This window comes from Hemitrygon akajei, chromosome 10 (genome assembly GCF_048418815.1).
Source record: "Hemitrygon akajei chromosome 10, sHemAka1.3, whole genome shotgun sequence".
NCBI lineage: Eukaryota > Metazoa > Chordata > Chondrichthyes > Myliobatiformes > Dasyatidae > Hemitrygon > Hemitrygon akajei.
In genome coordinates this window covers 139,485,071-139,507,592 of record NC_133133.1, presented here as the reverse complement: position 1 = coordinate 139,507,592, position 22,522 = coordinate 139,485,071, and the positions used below count along the sequence as shown (strand labels likewise).

The window sequence follows — 22,522 nt, the reverse complement described above, 5'->3', positions numbered from 1 at the left end:
TTGCTGATGACACCACTGCCTTAGGCTGAATCAAAGGTGGTGATGAATCTGCACATAGAGAGATACTGAAAATCTGGCTGAGTGGTGCCATAATAATAACAATGTCAGCAAGACCAAGGAGCTGATTAATACTTCAAGAGGAGGAAACCAAAGTCACTGAGCCAGTCCTTATCAGATGATCAGAGGTGGAGAGTCTGCTTTAACTTCCTTAGTGTTATTTTTTCAGAAGACCTGTCCTGGGCCCAACATCTAGGTGCAATTACAAAGAAAGCACAGTAATGCTTTTGCTTCCTTAGAAGTTAGTGAAGATTTGGTATCAAATTTAAAACTTCGGCAAACTTCTATAGATCTGCAGTGGAGAGTATGTTGACTAGCTACATCATAGCCTGGTAAGGAAACACCAATGCCTTGAATGTAAAATCCTACAAAAAGCAACGGATATAGCCCAGTCTATCTCAGGTAAAGCCCTCCCCACCAATGAGCACATCTACATGAAACATTGACACAGGAAAGTAGCATCCATTATCAGGGATCCCCACCACCCAGTTTATGCCCTCTTCTCACTACTGCCATCAGGAAGAATGTACAAGGGCCTCAGGTCTCACGCCACTAGGTTCAGTAACAGTTATTATCCCCTCAACCATTAGGCTCTTGAACCATTGTCAAAATTAGTTTTTACCGTATTTGGTGTGCATAGGGGTACTTTATACAAGAATCATTGAACAGTTGTACATTCTTAAAAAGATGCTCACAAATCTTGAAACCTGCAGTAACAGTATTCATTCCTAGTTTACGGGTTGGGCAGAGTTCCTCAGACTGCTGCCATAAATAAGATTAATAAATATTAGGCAGATAATCTAGACAATATTTTGTTGATTTGTCTGCAGTAGTGAGGTATCATTTTTCTCTCTAGTAACAACAAACACTACTTTTAGCTACTGTTCAGGGGATGCTTATTTTTAAAATTAGAATTCAGAAGTTAGGCTTCATCACTGGGATCAAGACAACCATCCTGAATTTAAAAATCCCACCTGAAGAGTGAATGGCTTTACTCCTTTTCTGCATCACCTCCATTAATGCTCCTACAATCCCTGCTGTAGGCGTTGAAGGAGAAGAAGAATCCTGGTCATTTACCTACAAAATGAAAGAGTGCAACATTTGCTGAAGTCTAAAATATGAACAACAGAACATCTACAGATGCTGGATATGAAACACGTTAGCAATTCTGTTTAAACAGTTACTTGCAAACTGGGATGAACTGCAGTTGAGTTTCCAGCAGCAACTTTTGTGAATCATGCAAACCTTTGACCTAAATATTATGTTTGCAATTAATGGGAGAAAAGCACTTCTTCATAAGTTCCAATTTTTATCCTATTTATCAGGCTCATTTGAGTAAGCCCACCGTTAAATTTATTTCCTCAGTGGTTTGAACGTGGCATAACTGCGCAAACTCGCGGTCGGCCAGTGAGAACAGTGGGAAGAGTTTAAAAGCGAGCAGAGTTGAAAAGGTGACGGTAATTTCTTCAGCGGTTTGAACGGGGCATGACTGCGCAAGTGTGTAGAGGTCAGCCAGTGAGAATAGTGGGAAGAGTTTAAAAAGGAGGACAGATTTACAGAGCGGGCATCTGAGGAGCGGGCGACGGAGCAGTGGGAGACAGAGTAGGAAGGCTTTGGCTCAATGGGGCTTCGGCGATAATGGGTCGAGGCCAGATAGGTTATCTGTTAAAAATAAAGACAAAGTATGTGAGTGAGACTGGTTCTCTGTGCTCGGTGTCAGATGTGGGAGGTTCTGGACACTCCCAGCCTCCCGACCGACAATATCTGCACTAGGTGTGTCAAGCTGCAGCTCCTTAGGGGCCGCGTTAGGGAACTAGAGATGCAGCTCGATGACCTTAGTCTGGTCAGGGAGAGTGAGGAGGTGATAGAGAGGAGCTACAGGCAGGTAGTCACTCCAGGACCACAGGTGACAGAGAAGGCGGTAACAGTCAGGAGCGGGAAGAGCAAGAAGCAGGTCCTAGAGAGTATCCCAGTGGCTGCCCCCTTGACAATAAGCATTCCTGCTTGATTACTGTTGGGGAGGAGGGGGACAGTCTACTTGGGAGAAGCAACAGTGGTCGTGCCTCTGGCACAGAGTTTGGCCCTGTGGCTCAGATCGGTAGGGAAAGGAAGAGGATGGCAGCAGTGATAGGGGACTCTATAGTTAGGGGGTCAGACAGGCGATTCTGTGGACACAGGAAAGAAACGCGGATGGTAGTTTGCCTCCCAGGTGCCAGGGTCTGGGATGTTTCTGATCGCGTCCTTGATATCTTGAAGTGGGAAGGAGAACAGCCATAAGTCGTGGTACACATTGGTACCAATGGCATAGGTAGGAAAAGGGAGGAGGTCCTGAAAAAAGACTACAGGGAGTTAGGAAAGAAGTTGAGAAGCAGGAACTCAAAGGTAGTAATCTCGGGATTACTGCCTGTTCCACGTGGACAGTGAGTATAGGAATAGAATGAGATGGAAGATAAATGCGTGGCTGAGGGATTGGAGCAGGGGGCAGGGATTCAGATTTCTGGATCATTGGGACCTCTTCTGGAGCAGGCGTGACCTGTACAAAAAGGACGGGTTGCACTTGAATCTGAGGGAGATCAATATCCTGGCAGGAAGGTTTGCTAAGGCTATTGGGGAGAGTTTAAACTAGAATTGCTGGGGGTTGGGAACTGAACTGAAGTGACGGAGGAAAGGGAGGTTGGCTCACAAATAGAGAATGCTTGGAGACAGTGCGAAAGGGAGGACAGGTAGGTGATAGAGAAGGGACGTGCTCAGTCCTATGGTTTGAGATGTGTCTTAATGCGAGGAGTATCATGAATAAAGTGGATGAGCTCAGAGCATGGATCAGCACTTGGAGCTATGATGTTGTAGCCATTACAGACACTTGGATGGTGCAGGGGCAGGAATGGCTACTTCAAGTGCCAGGCTTTAGGTTTTTCATAAAGGATGGGGAGGGAGGCAAAAGAGGTGGGGGCGCGGCACTGTTGATCAGAGATAGTGGCTGCAGAAAAGGAGGAAGTCATGGAGGGGTTGTCTACAGAGTCTCTCTGGGTGGAAGTTAGGAGTAGGAAGGGGTCAATAACTCTACTGGGTGTTTTTCATAGACCACCCAATAGTAACAGGGACATCGAGGAGCAGATAGGGAGACAGATTCTGGAAAGGAGTAATAATAACAGGGTTGTTGTGGTGGGAGATTTCCCAAATATTGATTAGCATCTCCCTAGAGTGAGGGGTTTAGATGGGGTGGAGTTTGTTAGGTGTGTTCAGGAAGGTTTCTTGACACAATATGTAGATAAGCCTACAAGAGGAGAGGTTGTACTTGATCTGGTATTGGGAAATGAACCTGGTCAGGTCCCAGGTCACTCAGTGGGAGAGCATTTTGGAGATAGTGATCACAATTCTATCTCCTTTACCATAGCATTGGAGAGGGATAGGAGCAGACAAGTTAGGGAAACGTTTAATTGGAATGAGGGGAAATATGAGGCTATCAGGCAGGAACTTGGAAGCATAAACTGGAAACAGATATTCTCAGGGAAACGTACGGAAGAAATGTGGCAAGTGTTCAGGGGATATTTGTGTGGGGTTCTAAGCAGGTACGTTCCAATGAGACATGGAAAGGATGGTGGGGTACAAGATCCGTGGTGTACAAAAGATGTTATAAATCCAGTCAAGAAGAAAGGAAGAGCTTACAAAAGGTTCAAAAAAACTAGGTAATGATATGAATCTAGAAGATTATAAGGCAAGCAAGAAGGAGCTTAAGAATGAAATTAGGAGAGCCAGAAGGGGCAATAAGAAAGCCTTGGCTGACAGGATTAAGGAAAAGCCCAAAGCATTCTACAAGTATGTGAAGAGCAAGAGGATAAGATGAGAGAGAATAGGACCAATCAAGTGTGACAGTGGAAAAGTGTGTATGGAACCGGAGGAAATAGCAGAGGTACTTAATGAATATTTTACTTCAGTATCCACTATGGAAAAGGATTTTGGTGATTGTAATGATGACTTGCAGCAGACTGAAAAGCTTGAGCATGTAGATATTAAGAAAGAGGATGTGCTGGAGCTTTTGGAAAGCATCAAGTTGGATAAGTCACCAGGACCGGATGGAATGTACCCCAGGCTACTGTGGGAAGTGAGGGAGGAGACTGCTGAGCCTCTGGCAATGATCTTTGCATCATCAACAGGACAGGAGAGGTTCCGGAGGATTGGAGGGTTGCGGATGTTGTTCCCTTATTCAAGAAAGGGAGTAGAGATAGCCAAGAAATTATAGGCCAGTGAGTCTTAGTTCAGTGGTTGGTAAGTTGATGGAGAAGATCCTGAGAGGCAGGATTTATGAACATTTGGAGAGGTATAATATGATTAGGAATAGTCAGCATGGCTTTGTCAAAGGCAAGTCGTGCCTCACAAGCCTGATTGAAATTTTTGAGGATGTGACTAAACACATTGATGAAGGAAGAGCAGAAAATGCAGCATATATGGATTTCAGCAAGGCATTTGATAAGGTACCCCATGCAAGGCTTATTGATAAAGTAAGGAGGAATGGGATCCAAGGGGACATTGCTTTGTGAATCCAGAACTGGCTTGCACACAGAAAGCAGAGAGTGGTTTTAGATGGGGCATATTCTACATGGAGGGTGGTGAACAGTGGTGTGCCTCAGGTATTTGTTGTGAGACCCCTACTCTTTGTGATTTTTATAAATGACCTGGATGAGGAAGTGGAGGGATGGGTTAGTAAAGTCACTGACACAAAGGTTGGAGGTGTTGTGGATAGTGTGGAGAGCTGCCAGAGGTTACAACGGGACTTTGATACGATGCAGAACTGGGCTGAGAAGTGGCAGATGGAGTTCAACCCAGATAAGTGTGGTTCATTTTGGTAGGTCAAATATGATAGCAGAATATAGCATTAATGGTAAGACTCTTGGCAGTGTGGAGGATCAGAGGGATCTTGGGGTCCGAGTCCATAGGACATGCAAAGCTGCCTCGCAGGTTGACTCTGTGGTTAAGAAGGCATACGGTGCATTGGCCTTCATCAATCATGAGATTGAGTTTAAGACCTGAGAGGTAATGTTGCAGCTATATAGAACCTTGGTCATACCCCACTTGGAGTACTGTGCTCACTTCTGGTCACCTCACTATAGGAAGGATGTAAAATCCATAGAAAGGGTGCAGAGGAGATTTACAAGGATGTTGCCTGGATTGGGGAGCATGCCTTATGAGAATAGGTTGAGTGAACTCAGCCTTTTCTCCTTGGAGCGAAAGAAGATGAGTGGTGACCTGATAGAGATATACAAGATAATGAGAGGCATTGATCGTGTGGATAGTCAGAAGCTTTTCTCCAGGGCTGAAAAGGCTAGCATGAGAGGGCATAGTTTTAAGGTGCTTGGAAGTAGGTACAGAGGAGATGTCAGGGGTAAGATGTTTTTTTTTTTATGCAGAGAGTGATGAGTGCGTGGAATGGGCTGCCGGTGGCGGTGGAAACAATAGGGCCTTTTAAGAGACTCTTGGATGGTTACATGGAGCTTAAAAAGAGGGCTATGGGTAAAGCTTAGGTAGTTCTAAGGTAGGGACACGTTCGGCACAGCTTTGTGGGCCTAAGGGCCTGTGTTGTGCTGTATGTTTTCTATGTTTCTAACATTTACAAACCACACCAGGTGATTTTGAAACAGAAAGATGTTAGGCTTTAAGAGTCAAATGAACACAACTTCTGTCAAGAATACAGGTGTTGTGAAACAGCCCCTCAATCCCGATTCAGTCATTTAACATCAATTAGCAAAACACTTAAGTCGTTTTTAAGTTCTATTTACAAAGCTTTACAAATATTTTATATTTTGTACGTGTACTTATCAAAATAATAATGGAGTTACAATTACAATTGAGCACACAGAATATTTACTTACAGTCTTGAGTTGTATACCCTGTCGTATTTGGTCTAACAGTGCATCCCTGCCTGAGCAAGAAACTGGTCGATTGCTTTGCTCAACTTTTTTTAATTGAGTGCCTTCTCTGATTTGATCCAGAAGAGCAGATTTGTTTCCAGTAGATGAAGGGACAGCATCACTCTCGAGTGTTGTAGGGAGGGGTGGAGGGCCAGGTGGTGGAGGTGGAGGTGGTGGCGGTGGTGGTGGAGGACCAGGAACTCCTGCACCTCCAGATGCAGGATGTGGAGGTGGTGGTGGTGGTGGGGGACCTGATGGTATTGGTGGAGGGGGCGGATATAATCTACTGGGAGGTGGTGGTGGTGGTGGTGCTCCTACCCCTGGTCTTAAAGGTGGTGGAGGTGGGGGAGCCGCAGATGGAGCTACTGATGGGGCTCTTGAAGGGGGTGGAGGAGGAGGTGCACCTCTGCCACGAACTGGTGGTGGAGGAGGGGGTCCTGAACTATGTGGAGGTGGTGGTGGTGGTGGGCCTCCTCTGGAAGGTGGAGGTGGTGGCGGAGCTGAAACAAACCAAGACAGTTGTAAGTATTCATTGAATTACAATGGAACATAGTTGTCAACAAGAAAACAAAGAACCCCAAAGACATCTCAGTATTAACAATTTTAAAACTAATTTATGTCTTGAATTTTTTAAATATACATTTTGTGTGTAAAAGTACCTTCATCTTCTTCACCATGTTCCTTATAATTCCCAACACCTCTACCAGAAACATCTTCCCACTTTTCTTTTCTGGGAGCGTAGGCCACACGTGTGATATCATAGTTCACTCCTCAATCACCACCAACTCTCCCTTGTCTTTATGAAAATTTACCGTACAAAAAGCCTGTACATCTCAACAGGTCCACAATAGATAAAAGTGTGCCATTCAGATTTAGACCACTTACTTCTCTGCTCTCACTTCACTTTCAGGATATAATGTTAAAGTTTCTTCACAACCCCTCTAATCCTTCATAATCTGAATTCTGTATGTCTTAATTCGTACTCCAGAGGCCTTCAGTTGGTTGTGGTTGGCCATATATATTGCATTCTAGCTATCTACATGGTTGTTGCAGCACCACCAGTACTGCAAGCCAGGGAAATACAGGCAAGCTGTTGCCCCAGACTCCTCTCCATACAGCTGATGAATCCAAAGGAACTGCAAAGACCAACAGCGGCATCACAGGAGTTATCAGTGTTGAACCCAGCACAGGGTGGTCTTAAAGACTCAAGCTCTGGATTTTTCCTCGTGGTTTACTCCTGAATCCTTCCCCATGAGTGGGTATAGTTGCAAGACAGCAGAGGTTTGAAATCAAATTCTCCTTCTCTTAGATCAGCTGCCAACTGTGGCAACTGAGCCCCATCTGCCTCAAGCGACTAGCTTAAAGGCACCACTAACCTGCCTTTGCTCCCTCTCTTGTTAGTAGAAATGATTCTGCTGGCATCAGCAGCTAAGCCACATGTGAAGGCCAAGAGCTGGACTTGGTTGTCAAAGGCTAGTTGAGATGCACGCCTTTGGGAGAATTTAATAGGTAGTGGGAACTTATCCCCACCCAGGCCAGTAGACAACCTCGAGGAACCCAATTTTTGGTCTCTGGGTTGTCACGGACCAGGTAGTTGAAGGTGCCACGAATACAGTAAACAGTGGGACTGTACTGCAGTAAAGAGAACCTAAGTGCACACTTTAGAAAAATATTAGCCACTGTGTGTATATTTGGTGTCAGTTCTGTCCTGCCATTTCAGGCGCTTGATTTAGATAAGTATCTGTAACGAGTATAATGCATAGGATTTACTCAATGTTTAGTGTCTGTCTTGTCCTATAAATAAATTGTAAACCTACTTACCAGTAGTGAGTCTCTTCTGTCCCCACTCACTGAACCCACTAACCTGATTTCACACAACTGTAACTACTCATACAAATCAGGTGTTCTTACCCATTCACTATTAAGGCCTATTATGGTGATTTATGTGTATTCAATCTTCCTCAGCCTCCATTGTTCAAAAGGAAATAGCGAAGCCAACTGAGCATAATGATTAAACTTCTCCAGTCCTGGCAACATTCTTCTAAGTATCCTCCAGACACTTTTTAGGACGATTATGTCCTTTTTGTACAATAGTGACCATAGGTGCATTCTAATTAATGTTTTGTACAGCCTCAGATTTCTTATATTTATGCTTTATCCAAAACTACCGTAACCACGTTATCATAAACATTCTGCTACCTTCAGAAACTTCAGAGATTTATATTCTGGTCTGTTTCTTTATGTGTTCTAATCATGTATTATGTGTTCTCTTGTTTTGTTTGCTATCCCACATTATAATTGTCATTCAGCAATTACTTTGATATCTCTCCAGGTGACCAGTTTTTCTTTTAGTATCAGCTGTAAACATCTTAGTCATTGAAAGGTAAAAAGGTAGCCACCACTAAGCACAGCAGACAGGCTTATTAACTTTTGCTTTTAACATTGGAACTAGCATTGGCTTTCTTTTGCTCTGAACACACTAAAGCTCTATTCTGTGCAAATGGTGATATTACTGAAAGTAACTTCCGTCACTTTAGGAGCACCCACATAAAACTGGTTGCAGAGAACTCTAAATCATAAGGTAAGTAAAATTAAAAAGTTTACATCAAGTTAGCACTTAGTACTTTTTAGCCAAATTGAAATGTATACTCTTTTCATCTGAATGCTTTACTTTCTATTGTGTGCATTTTGTGTTATCAATGTGGATTTAATTATTCAGGTTGAGGTGCAACTGTACAGAAAATGATTGAGTTGTGCTCGGAACCATGGAATACCCAAATTAAATCTCTATTCAGGTAGTTACCACATAGCATTTACATTGGAACTAGCATTGGCTTTCTTTTGCTCTGAAAATGCAAAACTCTATTCTGTGCAAAAGGTGAGTTTACTCAAATTAACCTCAGTAACTTGAGGAGCACACTCATAAAACTGGTTGCAGAAAACTCTAAATCATATGATAACTAAAATTAAAAGGTTTACATGAAGTTAGCACTTGGTACCACTGTGATAGTTCTGGATAAAACTTGCAGTTCTGCTTTGTATATGATGAGCTTTTATATTTGTAAACACTTGGGTATATGGGTATGTGACAACACTTCGCTAAAATTCAGGCAGACCACATCGAAATCTCTACCTTACTGGTCTTCCACCTCAGAGTTAAACACTGACAATCTTTCCTTAACTTCAAGTTGATTATTTAGTGCATTTTGAGAAAATCAATTATAATGCCACACACTTTTTTTCCCCTTACCAGATTGTCTGCCACGAATCTTACCAACAGGCAATTTGTCAATTTCTCTTGAAATAATGACACCACATTGTTTGGACATGCACACGATGTAGAGCCTTTAGACTATCAAGTTCAACAATTTTGTCTTTGGTGTCCCCATTTATCACTCTTTTATTTTTAAATTGTCAATTATTGTAATAATAGCACTCATTTTGTCATATATTTCTCCAGCCTTTTATTTTATCAGAGACCTTCCTGCTTTTCATCTTACCTTCCTTCTTTCTGTCATCTTAAAACTTGTTTTATCATAGTGTTTCAAATTCTAATGAGATCACTGAACTGAAACATAGTTAACATTTGAAATACAAGAAACTGCAGATGCTGGAAATCCAAAGCAACACACACACACACACAAAATGCTGGAGAAACTCAGCAGGTCAGGTAGTATATATGGTAATGAATAAACAGTCAACATTTCAGGCCAAGACACTTCTTCAGGACTGGCAAGGAAAGAAGACATCAGAATAAAAGGGTGGGGGAGAGGACGGAGGATAGCTGGAAGGTGATAGGTGAAGCCAGGTGGGCTGAAAAGGTAAAGAGCTGAAGACGAGAGAATCTGATAGGAGAGGAGAGTGGACCATGGGAGAAAAGGAAGAAGAGGGGCACCAGGGGGAGGTGATAAGTAGGTAAGAAGAGGCAAGAGGCCACAGTTAATATTTTGGCACCTAACCTATTGAGATGCCCCAGCAATTATTGTTTTCATCTTTTCATTTGGATACCAGGATTACTTATAAAATTAAAATCAATGTGAACCCACTAAATTAAAAAAGGAGCTTCTGTCCCCAAGAACCATGATTGGCAAAGGTCAACATACTTTGGAATTTCCTGCGGTTATTACCAACTTCAAGACAAAATGAAATTTAATTGGCAAAGAACATGCCATGCAGTTTTATTTACAACTATTGCAAGTAGTTACAACTGAAGTTAATTCACAACCCCATTAACTCCACGAAGTGTAAAAACCCTAATTTGAGATATTTCTACAAAATATTGAAAAGCTAACATTCATATTAACTATAGAATGTTTAATTGTAAGATTCAGCACCAATGTTCAGTGTGTGGCAGACAACATCAGCACTGTTCATAGTAGATAAGGATTACAGGGTGATAGAGCATGCACAAGACCATAATATCCACACTTGGCACATGAACATTTTTTATCAAGATGCATTGATAAAGTTCAAATCTGATGATACCTAATAACAAGTTTATAGATTGATTAAAATACAAATTGTATCTGTACCAATTATGCAAATCGGAAGCATCCAGGGAATTCACATTAAAAGAAACATGCTTTATCAAATCAAATGTGATACTGCTTGAAAGTTTGGCAAATCTTATGCATCAAGAGAATTTAATGTTGTTCTTTGATGACAAAAATGTTTCTTGCCATCCTTCAGTTTTTGCTGCACAAAGGCTAAGGAAATACATGACAGCCTAGTTCTCCACTTCTGTATTTTTTTTTTAAAAGAAATTTATTTAAGAAAATGACTAACTAATCGATTCAATCCAATTACAATTGCATCTTTTTTTTATAAAGTCTGTAGCAAGTCACTTCCAACAGTATCCTTTTGGTGCGAAAGAAATCCTACGTGGGATATTCTGTTCTTAATGTTAAAACAGATCTGTGTATAGCTTAAAGTGTTGATAGAATGTAGACAATGTTGACTGCACAACAGACATTTTTAATCGGAGAAAACCTCACAAAAGGAGCGAAGGAAAAACAGAAATGTGAAAATAGCCTTCAACTGGACCTTGATTCATATTAAATGACACAATAGGGAAAATATTTAATTTGCCTTGATATGCTTCATATTACCAAGATGGTCAAACTAACAAAAACTTTGAGAGAAGTGTACAACAATGCCAGAAATTGGAGCAGAGGGTGCTGTATCTCCTGACTCAAATGAACCACTGGAATTAAAGTCAGCAATCTTGATGTCATGTAGGTTGAAACTAAAAGGTATTAATAAGGCCATGTTCCACTTTGAACCAACAAATTAGAGATTCTAAGTATGGCAATTTGGATATAACATCACTGTAAGCTGTGGAAAATAAATGAAAAAGATGCCTAAACCTTCTGAACCAAAGGTTTTGACTAAACTGCTGTCTGCAAGAGAACGAAATTGAGCATGCAAAACTCAAAATATAGTGAACTTTGTAGGCCTAGTCTGTTAACAATTCGAAACGCATTATCACCAATAGAAGTCAGCACAACTGAAGTTGTTCTTAAACCAAGTCTCAAAATATAAAAGAAAATCTAGACACTAACAAATTGTAAGTCTTAATCCCTGTAGATCATAGTACTAAATATTGTCTTAGCTCCCTAACAGGATCACTGAACTAGCACTAATGAAAAAAATGAAGGAAGCAAGACTGTTAGCTACACCAGAGAGGCAATCAAATAAGTCTTGTTCCATGTACAGTTTATGCTTTAATTCAGCCTGAAGGTGACATGATAGGGCAACAGCAGGGTTTAAAATATCACCATGTTTTTCCTGCTGCTGTATTTTGAAACAGGAGGAAATATACCTAATCCATGACCAAACAGATGTAAAAGTCATTCAACACCCAGAATAATTTCTGCAATCTTTATCTTCACATTTGAACAAGTTGTTCCCATAGAGATGAAGTTGTAATAAAATCAGCCACATCAGCAGATCACCAAAGGGAAAAATTTACTCAGTTTCAGTTGCTTACACGTCTCTAATGTATTTTACACAGAATTGCTGCAAAGATGTGGATTATTGAATGGTGGTGAAATACTAATTTAAATAAGTAAGCAGGTGGTACTCCAGATTCCTGTTACCAGGAAGAACATTAAAAAAATTCCATTAAGACTGTAAGACATATGAGCAGAATTGGGGCATTTGTCTAATTGAGTCTGTTCTGCCATTCCATCATGGTTGACTTATCATCCCTCTCAACCCGATTCTTCTGCCTTCTCCCATAGCCTTTGACACCCTTAATAATCATGAAGGTATCAACCTCCGCTTTAAATATACTCAATAACTTGGTCTCCACAGGTATCATGGCAATAAATTCCACAGATTCACAACCCTCTTTCTAAAGAAATTCTTCCTCTGTCCTAAGTGGATGTCCCTCTATTCTGTGGCTGTGCCCTCTGGTCCTAGACTCAGCTACCATAAGAAACATTCACTCCACATTCACCCTATCTTATCTTTCAATATTCGATGGGTTTCAATGAGATCCCTCCTCAGAGCCATCAAACATTCCTCATATGTTAATGAGGAAATTTCTACATATATACTGTGGAGTGCATTCGAACTGGTTGCATCACTGTCCGGTATGGAGTAGCCACTGCACAGGAATGAAAAAAGCTGCAGAAAGGTATAAAAACTTAGCTAGCTCCATCAAGGGCACTAGCATCCCCAATATCCAGAACACCTTCAAAAGGTGATGCCCCTAAAAGGTGGCATCCATCATTAAGGACCCCCATCAACTAGAGCATGCCCTCATCTCATTGATGCCAATGAGGATGTTCAGGAGCCTGAAGGTACACACTCAACACTTCAGAAACAGCTTCTTCCTCTCTGCTATCAGATTTCTGAATGGACAATTAACCCATGAACACAACCTTAGTATTTTTTTTCTCTTCTCTTTTTGAGTGATACACATACAGTATTTCTTACTGTAATTTAGTTTTTATGTACTTTTAAAATCTTTTATCTTTGCTTAGATAAGGGGCCCAAAATTGTTCACAATACTCCAAGTGCATTATAAAGCCTCAGCATCACATCCTTGCTCTTATATTCTAGTCCTCCTGAAATGAATACTAATATTGCATTTGCCTTCATTAACACCCACTCTACCTGTAAGTTAACCTATAGGGAATCCTGCACAATGACTCCCAAGTCTCTTTGCACCTCTGATTTTTAAAAATTTTCTTCCCACTTACAAAATGATCTATGCCTTTATTCCTTCTAGCAAAGTGCATGACCATACACTTCCCGAGACTACATTCCATCTGCCATTTCTTTGCCCATTCTCCCAATCTGTCCAAGTCCTTCTGCAGATTCCCTGTTTTCTCAACACAATATGCCCCTCCACCTATCTTTGTATCACCCACAAACTTGGACACAAATTCATCAATTCCACTCTTCGCCTTTTGCCAGCCAGCTTATCTTTTCTGTAATACCACGGGCTTTTATTTTGTTAAGCGATGTCATGTGCAGCAGCTTGTCAAAGGCCTTCTGAAAATCCAAGTCAACAATATCATTGATTTTCCTTTGTCAATTCTGCCTATTTCCTGAAAGAATTCCAAAAGATTTGTCAGGCAAGATTTTCCCTTAAGGAAACCATACTGACTTTGGCCTATTTTATCACGCATCTCCAAGTAACCTGAAACCACACCCTTAATAACTGGCTCCAACAACTTTTCAACTACAGAGGTCCGGCTAAATGGCTTATAATTTTCCTTCTTTGACCTCCCTCCCTCCTTAAAGAGTGGAGTGACATTTGTAATTTCCAGAATCGAGTGAATCCATAAAAAGTTTTGAAAATTGCAAAACCCAGATCAATTTTGGCGGATAGAGACCATTTTGAAACTATTTTACTTTGTTTATCAGTGTATATCAAGGACAACATATTAAAGACGCACACTCCATCAACAAGACATTGATAAGTCATGAGTTAAAGATAATTTCTGCATAATGGGGGGAGGAGGGGGAGGAGAAGGAAGAACACTTAATTCTGGCAAAATTGCAAGGTTTTACAATTACGTATAGTAGGTATGGAAAACAGGCATCTTCAAAATTAACTTCAATGGTTAGTGCATTCCGTTCACACAGCAATGTTTCAGAAAGGAACCTGCAAGTGCATACTTTGCTCAATTACATACCATACCACTGTGGTGAACCTTTAAAAGGGAAAAGATACAACTTATTTTGTGGTAAGAGCAACTAAAGGTAAGCATTCAAGAAAGCTTTAAAAAGCAAGTAGGATCAAAAATGTTTTCCAGACAAGGAAAAGATAATATTATTCTTCATTACATTTCTCTAAATGTAGAATTATACTCCAAGGACTAGAGAGTGACACATGACCATCTTGAAAAATGAAATGAAGGATGTGGTCAAAAACTCCAAGGTTGCACAAACATTGATCTTTAAAATGGAACAAGTATGTGGAGGCAAATAATAAAACATTGAGATTTATAAAAACTGGACCAAACTTAAAAAGTTACCACGCTTTTGTTTAGCATATTGCTCCAAATAGAAGAAACCCTCTTCCCCCGACTGTGGGTGAAAGACAGAATGACACCAATTCTATAAGCTATGCATGATACTCATCACTGAGGATATGAAATTTGGTCATTGTTATAAGAATATTACAGCTATAGCAAAGTTATAACAAATATTTATTAATGTTAAATATAAGAAAAAGCCTTTTCATTGTAACAGCCAACATGCAATTCAAAATTATTAAATGTATACTTCTACTGGATGGCTAATCAGCAGTTAATAGATGGATACACTTAGTTCTAAAGAACTGAGGTTACAGCAATTCATTTCCTCACTTATAGACAAAATTAAGTATATTTCACAGAGAAAAAAGGTGAATATCCTGTCAGAAACTACAATTGATTCAAACAGCAGATTAAAGGAAGGTACTGTACATTAAAAAGCAATAGAATACTTGACTTGACAAAAGACACTTGACTATCCAGACCCCCAAAATTCTAGGACAGTTTCTTACCTCAAACTTCAAAACTCAATTTGTGGCAGGACCCTTCAAGTATTATCCCTGTAGTCTCTCATCAGGTCTACTTCACAGTAAGGCAACGTCTTATTTCTAAAAATTCTAATCCTGGTCTTCAAATCCTTTCATGGGTCTGTTCTTGCCTTTTGCTGTAACTCCTCTGTGCTATTCCAATCTGACCTCTTGTGCATTCAAGGTTAATCAACTGTTAACTGAGTTTTTACCATTCTGTCACTTTGTCATTCGTTTAACACACAGTCTAAAAACTATCACCAACTTGGCTACCCATCTTAATACCACTTGAGGCTCAGAAACAAAGGATAGTCTTTCTAGGAACTCTATAGGTTATAGGACTACATTATGAGTGCTACATAAAACATAACAAAAGTGACCTTGTTTTAAGAAATATTAATTTATAGGATTTTACAAATTGTAAAGATGGCTAAGAATGACACAAAGTGATGAACTGAACAAAATGGTAGCAGTCGTGACTTAATACTAACAGATGTCACACTCTGGATACAAAGCAAGGAATTAAGAGTTTAGAATTCCAAGCAAAGGCATTTACATACAATTTGGAAAGATAATAAAAATCTCAATTCAGATGCAGAGAGATCATGATAAGTTTTGAAAAAGCAATTGTTTGGCCACAAATTACTGTTTTGATTTCAGTGTCCTATAAAAAGAGAATTAAAGTGTTAAAGAATACATGGTGGATTTTATCAAGGATGGAAATCTAGTTATTAGAAGCAGAAATCTTTGGATCATTTCCAAAATATTAAATCGATATATATAATAAATAGTTAAAAATGATGAATGTAGGAAAACAATTTCCTCTCTTTAATAATAGAAGGGAACTTCTCCCCCCAGGTTGAAGATGAATTGGAAGAAATCGCTTGATCATTTTGCACCCAAAAATGCAAAAGTCACAAGAATAATTTAAAAGTAGCTCAAAGAATAAACTAACCTTTTGGATTTCAGCATCACTAATTTCAACATCAACCAAAAGTTTACTCAAAGAATAAGAAATGTGGAAATTAACTTACCCTGTCTACGCAGCTCATTTTTCACAGCTTCAACTCCTCCCTTTTTTTCTATAAAATCATATATAATTTTTGATGTTTCTTTGTCCTTGAGCTGTGACTCAGAAATGCCACACATGTCAAACAGATGTTTTAATTCCGGATCCAGATTATTCAGCTGTAAGCAAAACCAACATAAACACTTCAGCATCAGTTAAAGTTGATTCAATAGAAACTGCATATAAAGGAAAATACATTTCAAGTCCCAATGAAGGCAGTGTCTGAACACTTGCTATGTGGATTAAAAAAAAGTTCTGCTCAACTACATTGCATGATCATCATCAAAAAGCATTCATTCAGTTATGATTACAACTCTTCATCCAATTCTTAGATGGGTTTTGCAATGATTGATTTTTATATGAAGTATCCCAATCTAATTTTTATATGAAGTATCCCAATGTCACTTGGCCTCAACCTCATTCTTTCCCAAATCTGAGCTTGTATTCCTAAACAATATTTAGTGTTCAATGCACATATCACACCCTATAACTGTCTATATAATTAGCAATATGGATAGGACCATAAGAACCAAACAAATAGGAAAGGAAGCTTTATAAAAATGTAGTGCTTTATTCGTAATTGAAATTTAAAACTAATAAAGCAAAGCAGTATAAGCTGTCCCTGATTACTAATGCCCAACTTAAGGACATTCATATATATGCACAATAATATTTTTTAACCTGGGGTCCACAGATCCCTCAGTTAATGATGGGGGTCCATGGCATAAAAAGGTTGGGGAACCTTGATCTAAAGGATGATTCTGCAATTCTTGCAATGGAGGCAGATGGCAGACAACAACAGATCTCATTTTCCAAAACATTCTTCCCACGTGAACTATTTCATGGAGGGAAGGGTTAAGCACTTTTGCAGCATATTTGTCCACACATTGGCAATGAAGCACACACCAAATTTATAAAACTGTGCTTTTTCTATTTGAAAGTAGAGTCGAATAGCTTCATTATTCTACCGATGACCTCAAAATAAGACTATTTTTACTTACATCAAAACCCGTGTTTGGGTCCCAGCCAACATGTCCTATATGCCTATAAATAAAACAAATATAGATCTTATCCAAATTTCTATTAAAAAAATCCTAAAGTTAATTTTTAAAAAAAGGTGCTTTTAAAATTTAGTAAAGTGTTAAAAAAAATTACAGGATTACTTTGTTATGGTTTCAAACAAAGCATTTAGATACAACACCAATTCACAACTTGCTTTTCCTTAATTTCAGTGCAATGAATTTTCAAAGTTAAGTGCAAGGATTGTGTTTCTTTGTAATATTTAAAATATTTGCAAGTATCAAGAATTTTACATTTACCTTATTCAAATGTCTAAAGAAAATAGTTACAAATACTTTATTAATAGATTTCCTAGGGTCTCATTATAGAAGAAAACCATGGAATGAATGATTCATTAGACAACAAATTATAAAGGTTGCAAAAGGGTTTGTTTTTACTGAGATTTCCACACAGCTGATTAAATAACTATGCTTTTAATATAAAGAAAAGAATTAAAGTATTAGAGATGCCATAATTTTTGTGGGCCCCAGCCAATAACCAGAGAAGCCGTAGTCAAAAATTACATAAAGAACATAGTTATAAACGACCCAAGAGATTTATACACATCATTTGTTACACTATTATTAATTTAAATTTTCTCTTTTAAAAATAACATAGTGTCACCTTATCATTAAGGGAGTAGATACCTTGTACCAGTATCTAGTGATATAACTGGTGTACATATAAATAGCAAAAATAGAAAGAAATACAACCCATCAATATGTACACAACATAGCTAATTTTGAGTGTTGAAAGGGACAAAGATAAAAATCAAGAATTCGTTTTTATTTGAAACAATCTACAGTAATTGTTTTGTGTACATTTAATTGCAACAGTAGTTAAAACTTTAGACATGGTATTCCATTAAAGGCCATCCACAACAATGCTGTTAATTCTCTCACATTCATGCATATTAACTTAAACTTTATATAAATCAACTTTTATAAATCAACCATTCTTTTAAGAAACTACCAACAAGATGTTCACACGTTTAATGTGCTGCAAGTATTTTGCAAGTAGAAAATTTGAGGTAAGAATGGAGAATTATACAAAACAAACTGTTCAGTGTATGAATCACAGAATCGCTTTCCAGTTTTACAAGTCTGAAATTTTCAGTTGGAAAACTTAAGATTTTAATCGATAAGCCATTAGTTCACAGAGAACAATTGGGTAAAAATGAGATTAACACACAAAGGAATTTTTAATAAGTCATTTGTTTGTACTGAACTATCAAGAACGCTTACTGGAAGTTACTTGGTGTGCCAATGTCCGCCTTAGTCAATTTCTTCTTTTTACCTTTTGTTTTCTTCTTATCTTTGTTATATACAAAATTATTAATTTGTGAACTATATCGAACATTGGTAATTTCTGGATTCTTAATATCTACTGTAGCCATAGGAAGAGAAGGCCCTAAGAAAAAAATGAGACAAAAATTATTCATTTGCTCACTGATTCCTAGTTTCCATGCCCATACTTCCTTTGTTGACTTAACAGTCCACTGATAATCAAATTCATTCTTTCCAGATTCTAATCTTTCTTGAGTGATCTATTTTTCAATTTTAGTGTCTTGGCTTACCATCTGAACCACATTGCCTTGGCATGACCTGCATAGAAGTCAGTAATCTGTGCATGATCTCCTTAATATAAGGAAGACTATTGTGAACAAATGTTCACTATATTATACTGTTGTTTTAATCGCCAATCTCTAACGACTGTGACAGAGGAAAGGGAGGTAGTAAAGGGATAGCGGTTGCTTGCAAGGGAAGGTGCCAAAAGGGAAGTTTATCAGTAACTAACTTCTCTACATATAACAATTTTAACTCTATAGACTTTTTCTTTTAAATCAGAACTATTCATTTTTCCTCTTAAAGAGGCCAAGCATTTATGTGCTACAACTTTTGGTTAGTAATACAACAGTGACGATTCAAATTCAGTACAGATCATACAAAAATGTTTTCCAATACAAACAAACTGCACTTGAAATTTCTTCACAATTGGTGAAGAGATAAAAATGTATAATTGCACTGAAAACAATGGATTTAAAACATACCTTTCAACTTAGATCTGTTCTTCTGCATATGTGAGATAGATGTCATATTTTAATTCACTATTTGCCTCAAACAAAGCAATAGAAACTTAAGTAATGAATTTTCCCCTATCATTAACCAATGCCTTTATTCAGTAAATAAAATGAAAAAAAAAATCAGAGCGTTCAGACAAGGTTGTGATAGGTTATAATTTGGAAAAAGAAAATGTGAAACACTTAGTAACACCAAAATTAAAATATGCCTTTGTTGGAAAAAAACAGACTATTTTGTTGGCATCTGAACCAAAGAAATGCCATTATAGTACATGGCCCACATTACTTTACAAAATACTATTTTAAACTTATCAGATTATTCTACTCTGAAAGCAGCTTTTCTGGTCCATGTCACTTAAATTACAAAATGTTCCAATGTGACCTTGGGAGTGCAATCAATTAAAAGATGGGATCTCAATTAACAAAATAACTCCAAAAGTAATTTCTGAAGCACTAGGGGCAAGAAGGCTCAACACCTATCAAACATTTATGAAAAATATCGACTGTGAAATCCAGAAATGTTGGGTTTGCAACCACCATGCTCAAAATATTCTGACAAATCACATTTAAGCATTTGAGCAATTCAAGTATCATTGTTTAGCTATCATTAAAAAAATAAATCTACATTCAGTGACCACTTTATTAAGTATCTTTTATACCAAATAAAGTGAAGAAGTGCAAAGAAGTGCAAGAGCATAGTTATGCTCTTCTGCTGCTATAACCCATCCACTTCAAGGTTCGAAATTTTGCGTTCAGGGATTCTCTTCTGCAAACCACTGTTGTAACATTGGGAAATTTGAATTATGGTCGCCTTCCTATAAGCTTGAAGCAGTCTGGCCATTCTCCTCTGATCTCTCTCATTAACAAGGCTTTCTAGCCCACAGAACTACCATTCACGAGATATTATTTTGCTTTACACACCATTCTCTGTGAAGTCCAGAGATTGTTGTGTGTGTGTAAATCCCAGGAGATTAGCAGTTTCTGAAATACTTAATCACTCCATCGGGCACCAACAATCATTCCATGGTCAAGGTCACTGAGATCACAATTCTTCCCTATTCTGATGTTTGGGCTGAACAACTGAACCACTTGACCATGCTTTTATGCAGTGAGTTGCTGCCACATGATAGGCTGATAGGTATTTGCATTAATGAGCAGGTGTATCTAATAAAATGGCCACAGACTGTGTAATCACATAATATTTACAAATTTGTACTGACAAACTTGAGGTTTGCTGATTGGATTCAGTGATTCCACAAAGCTAACCTTAAAATAAAAAGCAATGCACTTTCAAGTTCAAGTTGAATTGTCAAACATACACATGATACTGCCAAACAAAACAGCATTCCTCCAGGACCAAGGTACAAAACACAGTACCAACCGTTACACATACACAGCCCGAGTGGCATGGCCTAAATATTGACCGTGCATAGGATATTGACCTGGAGCCACAATTCTGCAAGAATAAGTACCCAGCAGTTCCTCATCACATGCTTATGGAGCTTCAGCTGACCGCAACCTAGCTAGATCATTACCTAAAAAAAGTAATACCTTCATTAGTAAATAATAACGTGTAGTGACATTAGGGGGTGTTTGGATCTTCTAATTACTTTTCTCAGGAAATTTTGGACTGTTCTGTAGTCTATGAACATGTGCTTTTATGATTACACTTTTTTACACCCTGATAATTTCCCCATTATGACTTGCATTTACACCTCCACGAGAAAGGTGTAAAATTTCGCCATATCTGATACATACTAGCTTATCTATTTTTTGATTGATCCAAACCACAAAATAGAACCCCATTTGCTTCTAGTTTAATTGAACTACTTGTCCCTTGATGGTGCTGCATTTAATGAAGGAGAGCTGTCACCCTGCTGCCAGTGCCAAGAAATGAACTTATCTGTGTTTCCCCCAAGGAAGTCCCAGTATCTAGCATGGGTAATGGTATGTTGTGCCACACCATCAATTATGTTGTTCATGAAGTCCTATGTAACAGCATAAACTTATAAAGGCTTCCAAGTTTCAGAACCAGGAAGATTACCTGACAAATATTCTCTGGAACTGATATAAGCAGAACAGTCTTGATTCACTGAATAGGAGAAATTGCTTGCTGGGAAGTAATTTTTCAATTCATTTATTTTGAGCTTTTTAAATAGTGTGTGACTATCATCCAGTGCTTTACAAGTTTAAAAAAAACTGATTGTCAAAGCTGTTCAGAGTGTGATAAGCCATTCTCTCTGAGACAATTCCCTACAATGAGTCAAGAATGCAGACACAGTCACGAGTGGAACATTATGCCGGAATGTCGGTGTCAACCACAAATTTCTCTGAACCTTCTTGACCAACCTCCCATGCTAGACCTTGTCAAAGGCCTTGCTAAAGTCCATGTAAACAACACCCATTATCCTTCCTTTATTAACTTTAATTTCCTCAAAAAAACTCTAACCTAACATACACAAAGCACCCAACACCTATAGATACCCAATGACTTAGAATATCCAGGAGCTTACAGGAATCAAAGGGTTATCATATGCGGAACATTTGATGGCTCTGGGTCTGTACTCGCTGGAATTCAGAAGGATGAGGGGGGATCTCATTGAAACTTTTCGAATGTTGAAAGGCCTATTTAGTTTCCCATGGTGGGAGAGTCTAGGACAAGAGGGCACATCCTCAGGATAAAAGGGCATCCTTTCAAAACAGAGATGCAGAGAAAGGGTGGTGAATTTTTTGCCACAATGCTGCTGTGGATGCCAGGTCGTTTGGCGTATTTAAGGCAGTAATTGATAGGTTCTTGATTGGACATGGCATCAAAGGTTACAGGGAGAAGGTCGTGAACTGGGGTTGAGGAGGAGATTGAAAAAAGGATCAGCCATGATTGAATGGCAGACCAGATTCGATGGGCCAGATGGCCTGATTCTGCTCCTATGCCTTATGGTCTAATATCTTCCAAGAACTTACCCACTACTGATAGCAAGTTCACTGACCTATAATTTCCCTACAAGGTCTGAAGGAACAGTTTGTCAAGACCTGGGGATTTATCCACCCTAATTTGCCTCAATACAGCAAACACCTGCTCCTCTGTGATCCATATACAGTCTATGACCTCACAGCTGTTTTACCACACTTCTATGGGCACTGTGTCTGAAAAAATACAGATGCAAAAAATCAATTCAAGATCTCCCCGACTTCTTTCAGCTCCAAGTACAAATGACCAATCTGATCTTCAAGAAGACTGATTTTATCCCTTTCTCTCCTTTTGCCTCTTAATAAATCTGTACAAGCCCTTGGAATTCTCCTTCACCTGTTTGCTAGAAAGCCATTTCTTCTTT

The 22,522-nt window shown here is 38.8% G+C and overlaps 1 protein-coding gene across 5 annotated transcripts in view; it reads right to left on the bottom strand.

The window, feature by feature from the left end:
* LOC140734722 (actin nucleation-promoting factor WASL-like) overlaps positions 1–22,522 on the bottom strand; it is an 85,115-nt gene that overhangs the window by 4,775 nt on the left and 57,818 nt on the right. For 3 of the 5 annotated variants that reach the window (XM_073059097.1, XM_073059099.1, XM_073059101.1), the window contains 6 exons: positions 18,355–18,520; positions 17,053–17,095; positions 16,017–16,170; positions 14,114–14,131; positions 5,925–6,463; positions 1,032–1,134 (listed from right to left, as the gene is read on the bottom strand). In XM_073059097.1, coding sequence (XP_072915198.1) covers positions 1,032–1,134; positions 5,925–6,463; positions 14,114–14,131; positions 16,017–16,170; positions 17,053–17,095; positions 18,355–18,520 — 1,023 coding nt within the window. The remainder of the gene's footprint in view (positions 1–1,031; positions 1,135–5,924; positions 6,464–14,113; positions 14,132–16,016; positions 16,171–17,052; positions 17,096–18,354; positions 18,521–22,522) is intronic. The other 2 variants (XM_073059098.1, XM_073059100.1) reach the window with 1 other exon arrangement.